Here is a 12,700-nt window from a genome sequence, read left to right as displayed (position 1 = left end):
GTCAAAAAGCATTAAAAGGTACATATATGTACCGTTTCTTTTAAAAGTTAAGGTACAATATTGTCCCAGCAGTATTGAGGGTACAGCCCCAGTGACAAGCCATTGTACCCCTACAGGTACAATTATGTACTTTATTTTCTGAGAGTGTATATACTCAAAATCATTCAAGAGTTTGTTGTCAAGTAAAATTGTTTTTAAAGAAATTGACTTATATTCTGCAAGGATACATAAAAAATGACAGTAAATATATTTGTAATGATACAAAACATGGTAGTCTCTTGTTTCAGAAACATTAAAAAAGGTCTTACTGACCCCATACTTTTGAACAGTTGTGTGTATATTTGGAAGACATATGTATATATTTAATATATGTAATATGTGTGTGTTCTCATGTCCTCATGTATATACATATTATACGCCCTCCAAAAGTTTGGAAACACCAACATATATATTTCTCACTTCCCAAATATTCTGTATATAAGTTCACTTCCACATTTGTTTTATGAACTTATCCTTTGAACTTGGCAGCTCACTAAGTCCTACACTGAACTTCCCTGTGTCTCTTGTGTGGTGCCTACAGAGCACAGCCATCTGGGACAGGTTAAACGAGGGCCGTGCCGCTCCACAGAGATCTGCTTCTACAGGGCCCCATATACTGACCCTAGGGCTCAGTCTACTGAAAGAAAGCCATGCCCTGTCTGCCATGGAGCGGGGGACGGGTCTTAGGTCCCTCCCGCCCCTCTGGAGAGCAAGCATTGTGCACTTGCCTCTTCCCACACTCCTGCTCACCTCTGGTGGGTGGAGCCTGGACCCCCGTCAATCAGCCAGCATGCGGTCCCTGGCGCACCGCAAGCCAGCACAAAAGAGCTTTTTTGTTTCTGTTTGGTTTTGTGCAGCTCTACAAAAGTGTCTGGTGCAGAGAAAGAGAAAGGGGTGCTTGCATGTCGGCTGCAGGTTTCTGGAAGTTGCTACTTGCAGGTTTTTCTTATGTGGTAAAGTTGCATTGAACATGGATAGTCCCATTCACACAGATCCTCGAAAACGTCTAAAAACGCTGTATTATGCCAGGCCAGTAGTTGTTGGTGATATCACTTTGTAAAGAAACACAAACACCATGATCCTATAGACTGAATGCTTTATATGCATGCACATGATATCACCGTTTTCACAAATTCACGTTTTTGTAGCTTACACGGAGATGATGACGGTAACGTCCAAAACGTATAAAAAAGGTTTCAGTTTTTTCAGTACACAGTGTCGTGTAAACGCCCCCTGAATGAATCACTCTGAAAGGCCAAACACAGTGAGAGTTCAGTGAAAGCAAGCAATGTAAAAGCAAGCAATGTAAGGCCACATGCATGGCTGAGCTGAGTAAAGTTCAGTCCTCTGTGTTTATTTAACTCATTGGCATTGTGGATGTTGTATAACTATGAGTGACTTACTCTCAGTTTCACTGTGAGAGTCTGAATTAAATAAAAGAAACAGGAAATGAAAGTGCAATCTAATGATAAAGAATGTTCACTTCTGTTATTTCAATAGTATTCTGAAACAAAGCCAATGTTGAAAGCGAAACTATTTAATTTGACCTTTGTATACATTTTTTTTAAAGGAAATTAACTTGCTTGTGCAAAATGCTTAATCGTTGTGGGTTATTATTGTTGTGTGTGTGTGGATTTCCATGTATTTTATTATTCATACAGTATACTTGTTATATAAAGTATTAAAATAAATTGATTTATATATATATATAAATGATATGTAGTATTATATTTAAATCTAAATATATATGAAAACCCTCTTTAATTAACTGCACACTTAAATCACTGTTTAACACTGATAAAACTGTTCGACAATAAAACAAATCGCTTTTTTTTTTTTTTCACAACTATCTCACTAACAAAAACTTCAGTGCATTGAACTCATAGCCCACGTATGGGTGCCTACAGAAGGATAACGGCTTTTTCTAAGAATGCATTCATCACAGTTAGGCCACTGAATACCATTCATAGGTATTTTTCTCCATATTAAATGCTCTTCCCATATGCACCAACAGCGGGGTTCTGGAGATCCGGAGGGGCCCCTGCTCAAAGTTCAAGAGCTCCACCGTGAACCCCCCTTCCTATGCCTCGTCCACCATGGTTACACATCCATGATAGACAAATATGAAAGCATGTGGCTCTCGGCTGCAGCTGACATGATCATTCGTGCTCTGTCTGGCCTCTGGAGCTTGCCAGCAAGCCTCATTAGACTCGAGCTATCTGCACTAACCAATGGGAGGTCTTAGGTTGAAGGTTGATATGTATTTGTCAGCCCTGTTCCACCTGTCAAAGTCCCTCCCACTTCATTAATAAGAGCGGGCATTGGAGTTCTCGGATGTGTACAGATTCTCACTCCTCTGATAAATAATGAAACGGGTTTATGTTGGGGATGTGGTGCATTGTGAGACATTGTGGAAGACACGTCGTGACCGCATCTTCTCCAAAACAGGAAGGTTCATTTGACAGATCACTGATGCATGCAGGGGGGTAATTTTATATATTCAGCAGGTCCTTAGTTATTTAAGAGTAAGGAGCAACATTTAAAGAGACAGTTCAGTCAAAAAGAACAATTATGTCATCATTTATTCGTCTTTATGTTGTTTTGGAGCTTTCAAGCTTAAAAATTATGCAAAACCATTGCATAAAACCAATTTGTTTTGAACTTATTGTTTTCAAATACATAGAAAAGAGTTTCTCACTGGACACTACTGAATGGCATCTACATTGTATGAGCACATTTATAAGACTTTCAGTGGTTTTAATTGCTTTATGATGCTTGAAAGCTTTAGTCCATATTCATTGTAATCACATAGAACCAAATGACCAGTTTAATATATATATATATTTTTTTTATGTGTTCTACAGAAGAAAGAGAGTACTAAGTGTTCGAAATGACATGAGGGTGAATAAATGAACTATTCCTTTAAGTTACATGCAAAAGAAAAAGAAAAAGCACGCAAGGGAGGTTTATTTTTGTGGAAAGCACAAATGCATTACATGCACACGTTCTCTCCAGACTGTCCTGCCTGTCACAATAGTGTGATAGACAGCAAGAGAAAGATAGAGAAATGCAGATAAAAAAGACAGTGGCACTAAGAAACCTCACTGCGTTTATTTTTCAACTCTAGTGTGTACAGGCTTGTCTGAGCCATCATAAACACCCCCGACACTCCTCCACACACCCCGGGCAGTGTGCCTGATTGTCTGTCAGCCATTGTTGGAGAGGGTTTACACAGTAGAGACATCTCATTTACGCTCCCTGCCATCACATTCAGCCACATGAAATGTGATGTCATGTTTTTGATAGGTGATGGAGCTTTTGAGGGCTCCTGCGTGGAAGGAACCAGCTGGCAGAGGGAGGAAAATGGTGGCCTTTTTCCAAGAGCAGTTAGACTATTGATTTGACCTTCATCTTTAAATACCAAACATTGAGGTTTTGATCCAATGTTCTCTGTTGTGTTGGTTTAGTTTGCGTCCCCATGCCTGTGATATGACTTTCGTGGTCATGTGAACATCAGGGCAGTAAAGTGACTTTGACTCAAACCAAACTCCCTGATCTAGATGTCCATAAGTAATTGCCACTGACAATGGGTGATGTACTGTAAGTCGAGGCCATAACCGGTAGGTATCTATCTATGGCTGCATTTACACTGCAGGTCTTGTTGCCCTATTCCGATTTATTGACTAAATTTTTTTGACGACCAGCTTACATCTTCTTTTAAAAGTGAAACAACCCAAGTTACTGTATAGATGTACTGACCCGGGAAAGCTTAGGCCGGAAATTTACATGGATGAAATGATAATACAAACTTTTGCTTTCCGCACCATCAAAACATTGGTTTGAGCCTTCGTCCTCCATTGCACGTTGAAAAGAGTCATGTGATTGAGTTGAAGTCATTCACCACTGTCGCTTATTCAATATCTATCTATCTATCTATCTATCTATCTATCTATCTATCTATCTATCTATCTATCTATCTATCTATCTATCTATCTATCTATCTATCTATCATCATTTTTTACACAATTAAGACCAAAAATGATCTCCTTTTCTAATACACACACACAGACACACACGCCTACTTTTGACGCCACGGTCACACACGCGTGACGCCTCCTTCATCCAGCTCGCAGTGGGCAGAGAGAGCATCTCACGCAGGAGTCGGATCCTCCTCCAAGCAGGCGCGCTGTTTTCCCGGCTCAGCTCAGCTCAGTTCTCCAGCGCAAGCCACAGGCTCACCAGCCCAAGTTTACGCACAGGGATGCGGGCGCGTGGAGCCGCCTGAAAATGGCTCACTTTAGGATTTACTCATTCCTTGCTTCTTTTCACATATTAGTGTTGTGTCAAGCCTTGAGGAATTATCCGGATAATGAAGGTAAGCCATACAGTCGCTGTCATATTCGTGCGCTTTGGATGTTCATGGATTCCGTTGGACTTTGAATCACAAATGAATCAAGGCAAATGCATGCAGGCTACAATCGTTTCTCTCCCGGGGCAATCGCATTAAAATTGAATGTTTAAAGACAGAACATGCCTTAGAGTGAGAAAACATTAATAAATGAATTATGATCACTTCTAACTGCTTAGGAGCAACACAAATGTTATCGTATAGCAACATTTCCAGTGATCCGTTAATTTGACTTTTCATTGCTGAGTTGAAAGGAATGAAAACAAAGATGTGTTTTTGACCAAAATATGATCTAATGCTGGGCAAAATGCTTATTTTTAGGACTTTGGTTTTGGTAGTTTGTTTTCAAAAATTATCCTAAGCGGTTGTCACAAAACCGTATAGAAACACACAAGTAACGTTGAATAAAATTCAAAGAAAACTGTCGGTTCTTAAGACAATTCAGGCTAAATCAAACTGTATGTGTTGTCGATTGATGTGCATTTAGCATTGCCAGGGATGGTTTGAACAGGCAATGCCGTGAGCAATGACAAATTGACGTGAGACACTTATTTGCTTAATTAAACAATTAATTAGGAGAGATCAGAGAGTGTCTCCCACAGCACAGACACTTTATTATTCTAACCTCTCCAGACCCATACATCAAATTTGACCCCTGAGAGTGATCTCACTTTGAAACTGCCATCAGACAAAGTTACTCAGCAAGAAATAGGTTTTTATTTTTCAATTTTTTCCCTTTTGTTTGTCAAGTGACCCAGTAAAATGTGTGATTTAAAATGCTGTGTAGCATCTTAAATGACAGATATCAGACATGATTTTATTTTCGACTGTATGTTCAAGGATGCAGGATGTCAGTTTACAACACAGTCCGACTTATTTCACTCTGAGCCTTCAAAAATCAGACAATAAATTAACCTCACTGGATTAAAACGGGTTTACTCTTCATTGTTATGAGATTAGGATTAAGCCACCCATTGTGCTGTTGTCAGGAGGAAGGTTCAATGGTGGGTTTAATACACATTTAGGCGGAATCTATCAGATAGGATTTTGTGCAGAGCATTTAGACATGATGTCTTTGGCTTACTGGAGGCTTTTGGGAAATTACAATTTGACAGTGGGAGTCAAATCTAAATAAGGTTGTGCGAGGTTTTCTTTTGTAGCTACATTAGTTTGTCTCAATGATCATTAGGTTTAAATAAATCTTTCAGCTTCACATTGGGTTGTCATTTGTGGTGGTGTAAATTGCAGTAATGTTATAGAAGTGTGCACTTCCTCTAACCGCCAGCTGGTGGTATCCCTGAGGTGATTTTACAACAGGGTTCTGTGAATGTTTGTGTTGCGACTTGTGAGCAGATCTACATCTGTGTTCGAGTGTTGATGAACTGTTCATTAACTTCTTGTTCTGCAGTTTTTGTGTCTTGTAAGCATTTTCTACATTAAGAATGGTAGACATGTCCCATATCGGCATATGCTTGATATCTGTCTTCTGGCCAAACTAAAACACATCAGCACATATTTAATGTTAATGACTACATGGGTTTTTTATTCAGGGTCCAAATGACTGACTTCCTCAGCACATTTTCAGTTTTTGTTAGACATTACTGCAGCGCTTGGATATTTACACCCCTCTGGAGATAATAAAGACCAAGATGTTGCAGAAACATTTTTAAAATCACTAAAAAAAGGTCCATTTACACAAGCTAAATCTTGCACCACATGTAGTAGGCCTAAACTGTTTATCGATAACTGTGTTTCTTAACTGGCTGGTCGTAGACCAAAAATGGGCTGCAGTTCTGTTCTGAAACAGAAATGACTGTACAAAAAAATGACTGATTATATTCTATAATCTAATAAACGAATTACTGAGCATAGTATCAATAGAAAAATAAATAAATTGGCTTGGTAGATGCTAGCCAATTTAGGCAGATGCATAACATCTGAATTATTGGCAAGAGCACGATCCACCAAAATACAGATATTTGGAAACCAAACATGTTTATAATTTTGCATATTGTTGGGCATAAGCAATTTATGCTAATATTAATAAATTTACTTCTGTATGGCGAACAGTTTTGATGCAGGTTGATGTATAATTGTAAAATCTGGATGCTGGATCCAAATGAGTTGAGAACCACTGATCTAGGGTTGTTTAACTACTGTAAATTTATAGCACAGGAAAGAACCAGTGACAACCTTTTACACTGTATAAGGATCTTTTTATTTTTAATAAGTGCCTTCTGCTGCCCTCTTGTTTTTCTAGTTAGCGCTAAGGTCCCCCTCATTAGCTCGTCCTTTGTGCACGTTCTTACAGCATTTAGTGACGGTTTCTCGTCTGCTTTTGTTTCCCTCCCTGGTGCTCCGGCAGGGAAATTAGCATGAGAAAACACACTTTTTATGTTCAATTCAGCTGTGCTCAGAGGCTCTGTTTTGCTCTCGTTCTTTCACTCTCCCTTTCACCATCCCTTAGCTACTGACTTAGAGAGAAGCTTGAATTTGCATCTCTCTTGTTTGAGGGTTGTCTGAGGAAGTCTGTTGATTAGTATAACCTGTGGCCTTCTTTTTGTTTTCCAAGGATATTGGTTATTTTTCCCCTCTAGTTGGTAAAAAGAAGGGTTTATACATAAGTGGTCGACTGGTAGGCCTTTACTTTACTTAAGATCTTAATTAGTTGCAACAGTGCTGTCATTGTTTATCTGCCATGCTGTTTAAATTATAGGACATCTCGGTTTAAGATATTGGGTTGGAAACTTAGAGTTAGTATTACAAAAACAAATTTTGCATGGTCATATGACTTTTTATGGTCCGATCTGATGTCTAAAATCTCTTTTTGCTAATATAAATCTCAGAGACAAGCTGCATTGATTCCACCCCAGGCTCATTGGAAATACTTGCATGCATGTGGCAAAATGTCTGCAAAAAGATATTACATTGCTTCTTGCACATTTCACATCACTTTCAAAGAGAAATGTCCAGTGAGTGGTGCTAAAAGTAATGAATGTGAATCTGGCAACATTTTATCACATTGGTTGTTGTATGGAAATGAAATGTCTGCTAAGTGGTGCTAAAAAGTTAATGCTCTCTGTATTTAAAAATGACGTACCACCTACACTAAACTCTACCCTACCCTAAACCTAACCGATAGTTTTAACAAAAGCAAACATGAGATAAAATGCATTTGCTGAAGCAACTATCAAGCTTGTTTTTATTGTGACTTGTTTCACAGGATTCGCACTGAGCAAGTTGACTACATCAGAAATCCATAAAATTGGAGCTGGTTATGTGATGCAATCCAAAAAATGTATTAGTTTACAAATCATACACTATGGTTAAAGTGTTTTGAGGTCATATAGCATAGTACTGTTTTGGGAACTGCACAAAAAGAAGTATTTATTAATCGATAATCTGCCCATATAATCCTAATTTGTTTGAAAAACCATTAACATGAGAGCTATTACTATTTCTGTCTCCTGCTGCTCTGAATGGCACACCTTAGACCTTATCACCACCGGCTGCATCTGAACTCCTGCAGACAGACGCCTCATGCAGTAGAATGAGTCTCGAGGCCTGTGGCATTTCAGGATGGAGGCACATGAATGCTTTGAATCGGGCTGGAGAGCTGGGTGCTTTCTGTTGGGTAACACGAATGTCCTCAATTACGCAATTCATTATTGCTCTACTTACCTCGACTTGCGCGTATCAGTGTCATTATTGCATCTGTGTTTTATCGCAGAGCTGGTGAAGTGTAATCCTAATCTATTTTTCCTTGTCTTGTCGAAGGTGTAGTTCTATAGAAAAATCTGTCATTATTTATTCACCCTTGTATCTTTTAACTCTTATTTTGTCTTTGCACTGAAAGTCAAAGGAGTCCAAAACAACATTAGAGCTCATTGACTTTCAATGTATGGACAAAAAAGCATTAAGACATTTATCAAAATCTCTTGAATATAATTGTTCCATTTCAATCTAATATAAAACTTTCCCTTGTCAATCAGAGGCAGACCATCAACTTACATCCCACATTTCCTTCAGGGGTCAAAGGTCATTGCGTTTTATCATCCACCCTTTTGTATGAGGACTTTACGTGTTTTGCATTTAGGACATTCAGGTTATGGTAAAGTAATGAAACTTGATTAAAACAGATCCCTTGTGTGTTCATGTGCACGAGACCCTTTTAGCCGACAGCAGCTTTGATCTGTCCTTACTGTGCGGCCCACTCCTTCACTTTCATTATCATGCTCTCTACTCTCTGTTCACAGGACTCGGCCTTAATGTTTTTTAATGTCTGAGACGGTGTAAATTCTGTTGTGCGTATCTCATTAACAGCACTACGCTTATCACTGATGGTCTGCTCTCCTGGGGGTTTGAAGCTCGTGCGCTATGATTCCTGTGAGGTTTTATTAGATTGGACCCCTGCATTTCGTTAATGCAAGGCTTAATTGCTCAGAGACTCATTCCGAATTTGAAAACGGCTGTTGCATGCATATTACGACAAGCTTTTTTCCTTTGATTGAAGTTAAATAAGTATGTTAAAATAAATTACATTTTGTTTTATGAAATTTGGGATTTAAGCAAAACCCTAAACCTTGGTATTAAACTTTGATGCTTAACTTGAACTATTTATGCTATGGATATGAATGATGCCTCAAACTGTAGTGTCTAATAGGGGCTGAATAACTTTTGATTATTTTTAAGTCGACATTTATGTGATTAAAGTCAAGTTAATGTCAACTAGTTGCTGATGACATCATTAAAGGCAGGGTAGGTAGGATTTTTCTAAAAAAAAAAACATTCCAAATTTGTTTAAACTGTCTTTATTTACCAATACATAATTAAAATGTAAGTACTCTGAAAAAGAGAATATAAAAATCGAGTGACTGTAGACCTTTAATCTGCAATAAACACAGCTCATTATTTCCATTCACTCCCACCCCCTCCCTTCTGAGCTCCTTCCAAAGCCACGCCCCCAAAACACATGAACGCGCGACGCCAAACGCTCAGGCTCAGCTGGAAGACGCATTTATTACCTGAGATGAGTGGAGAGGAAGGAGCGCAGTACATACAGTGACATCATGTCAGAATCACATGTAATAAAATACCTAACTTTATCACTATGAATATAAACAAATAAGATTTCTTTTAGTACTCACTATCAAGCAAGCATATCGATACTGGTAAAGTTTGATTCGGTAACGAGCTATATTTATAAGGCAAAACTAAAAACAGGTTGCATTGATACACGTTTTTCCATTACCATCAGTTACACTGTGATGAAGGTGAATTTCGTGTAAGATTCATAACATATACGGTGTTTTGCATGTAAGAGTTTCCATGATGAAAACATTGTTGACTCTAATGAAGACTAACGTACACTCCGAGTCCGGAGACAAGTACCGCATCGTCGGTTCGAGGACAGGTCCGGGGTTGAGGGCGAAGCAGAGGAGGTCGTTCAAGAGTGCGGGCAGGGTCCGAGGAAGTAGTTTTTGCCTTGTTTGCTTTCGCTGACTGCATATGCAGGTGCTTTGAGCTGAATATTTCCGGGAACGGTGACATGTGATGAGTGCACGCAGGGCAGCGCACGCAGTGGGGCGCGGGCACGAGACATGAAGGCATCTGATTGGTTCTTTACACTCGGACCGAGTGGCAGTGATTGGTCAGAGTTTTTACTGTCCTGCAGCTGCTACAGAGGTCTGATTGTTTTCATTCCTTTTTCTGAACACATAGGCCCGGTTTCACAGACAGGGCTTAGACTAAGCCAGGATTAGACCATAGATCAATTAGGACATTTAAGTAATTTTTATAAACATGCTTAGAAAAAAAACATTACCGATGTGCATCTTAAAACTAAAAAGGCACTGATATATTTTTAAGATCAGTCAGTGCAAGTTTATTTCAGTGGAAACAGCTCAGACTTACATTTTAGTCTAGGACTAGTCTTAAGCCCTGTCTGTGAAACCAGGGGATAATGTATTGACTACTCTCAGGATGGAAGGACCATTTCACCCAGTATAAAAAAAAGTGTTTCTGAACAGGATTACCTACCCTAGCTTTAATGAACAAATAAGCCTGAACCTTGAGCTGAGACTCGGGTTGCCTTGTGCACAGCTATGGCATATGACACAGCGCTGCCCACAAGGCTATCACTCCTACATAACAGCTTATTTTTATCAGTTCTCGTCTTTGAATCATTGAATTTCTCACAGATTTCTGCTCATTCTAAATCAGATACAGATAAAGAAGCACGGTAAAGATTACTTTTATATAAATGAATACATTAGTGAGAGAGCGATTGCATGTGAATTAATTCTACCTGGCTGTCTCTCTTATTAATAGTGAAGCTTTGGGTTTTAGTTACTTAGAAATGTATGCTAGAATTTTTTAATTTCTAAGCTATTTTATTGATAAATCACAGAACCGTATTGACAATACATTTCTACGCTACTGAATGTTTCTGTGTGCACGCGATCTGCACATGGTGTGCGAGCTACTCTCTGTATGTGTGTGCTATACAATGCAGCAGTGCATTTAGATCTACAATTTAGCAGTGCATTAACTTACATCTATACGACGTCAAACTTAAAACGTCATGGCAGAGCATTAAAGTCGACTAGTCGACTTGCCTGTGCAACCCCTAGTGTCTATCTACACAACAAAACAGCATTTTAACAGGATACAAAGAAATTGGACCCCATTTACTTTCATTATAAGGAGAGACTTTTTTTAAAATGACTTCTTTTGTGTTCTGCAGAAGAAAGTCTTAGTCAAGTTTAGAACAACATGGGTGAATAAATTAATTGTAATTATTAGTGAACTTTCACTTTATGGTTGGGCTTAGAAATCACGTATCAAGCATCTAAAATGCAATTGTATAGCATGCTTCAGCAACCACCCTAGCAGTGGCAAAAACCTCTCTAAAATCTAGTTTGTGAATTGCATTTTAATATTTAATGTTTTTGGTTGACAAGCTGTAGGTTTTAGCTCCAGTGAGCATCTTACTCATCAGTGGTGTTCTGCGAAACTATAATCTCTTTAATCAGTCTAAATTATAAAGGTTTGTTATGAACCACAAGCTCAAAGGTGATGTCATCCTATTCGGGTGCGGCTCGGTCTAATCTCTCTAATTATGACTTGTGCTGTTGTGTTGTTGTAACCTGTTTCATGCCCTTGGGATTTGATGTCCAGCATGGGTGCAGTTTAATGCTTTTGTGAACACACACATCCACTTTCACCGATGCGGCAGGTGTGGTCCGGTCCGTGTCTGTGCTTCTAATGAGGCATCCCAAGAGTGTCTTCCCTGCTGTCTTTCACTAACTAACACACACGGGTCACCATTTCATGCCGTGTCTTGACAGCAGACTGTTTACACCTCTCATCATTAAACAGACCTTGGCATGGCCAGTCAGTCGTGCCTGACACACATTACACACATTATTAGACTGGGAAATGGCCCTTGTGTCCATTGTAATTCCCAATCTGATGTGCTTCCTGTCTAAAGATCATGTTTTCTAGATTGTCAGCTTGTTTGTTCAAAATAAATACTGTTTTCACAGTCTAAAATACATGCAATATGCATCAGATTTAAATATGTAAATACACATGACTGTAATGGCAAGAGAAAGCGATTATTGATGTTGTGGGAAAACAAATAAAACTAATTAACAGTCACTTACAACAATAGTTCTCTCCGCCGCCATGTCCAAAGTCTAACTCAGTAACTCAGGTATCAAAATTATCTTTGAGTTTCCAGACATTCACAAGTTCACACTTACAAATGATCAGAGAATAAATAGTTATGCGCATTTGGCGTGCTGTCCGGGGGCTCGGAAATTGGGCCCGAACCCAGAGTACCCCCCCCCGTATCCTTGGTTAGGAAGATAACCAGGCAAGTGTGAGGAGATGGGGTGGTGGAGGAATGCTGAAAACTGTCGAGGAATATGGGTGAGTCGACTGTGTGTATTTATAGGCCTTTAATCATGCTGATTGAGTGGACCTGTTGATTACTGATTGCTGAAAGCTGGTTGGAATGACTTGATTGTTTGATCATTAGAACGTGTTCCTCCCGAACTTTGTTAATAAAACATCATTAAATATTTTACTTGAGAGACCATTCATGTCCTATTTCCAACTATGAAACTCAATCATTTCCGATAGCATGTGAAGGCAGTATTAAAAACAAAAAAATCCATCCACATAACCTAAGCTTGGATTCACATAAATATGCCTGCTTAGAAAATACTAAAACATCTTCATTCACAC

At 39.0% G+C, this 12,700-nt stretch overlaps 1 protein-coding gene across 1 annotated transcript in view; it reads left to right on the top strand.

Annotated features, from left to right (window-relative positions):
* Positions 1–4,192: 4,192 nt before the first annotated feature.
* ek1 (eph-like kinase 1) overlaps positions 4,193–12,700 on the top strand; it is a 61,996-nt gene continuing 53,488 nt past the window's right edge. The window contains exon 1 of the mRNA XM_084399003.1: positions 4,193–4,414. Within this exon, the coding sequence (XP_084255129.1) occupies positions 4,327–4,414 (88 nt within the window). The 5' untranslated portion in view covers positions 4,193–4,326. The remainder of the gene's footprint in view (positions 4,415–12,700) is intronic.

Source organism: Rutilus rutilus (assembly GCF_951802725.1).
Source record: "Rutilus rutilus genome assembly, chromosome: 24".
NCBI classification, from domain to species: Eukaryota; Metazoa; Chordata; class Actinopteri; order Cypriniformes; family Leuciscidae; genus Rutilus; species Rutilus rutilus.
Note: the sequence above shows the minus strand (reverse complement) of the source record. Positions and strands in the feature narration are given on the sequence as shown.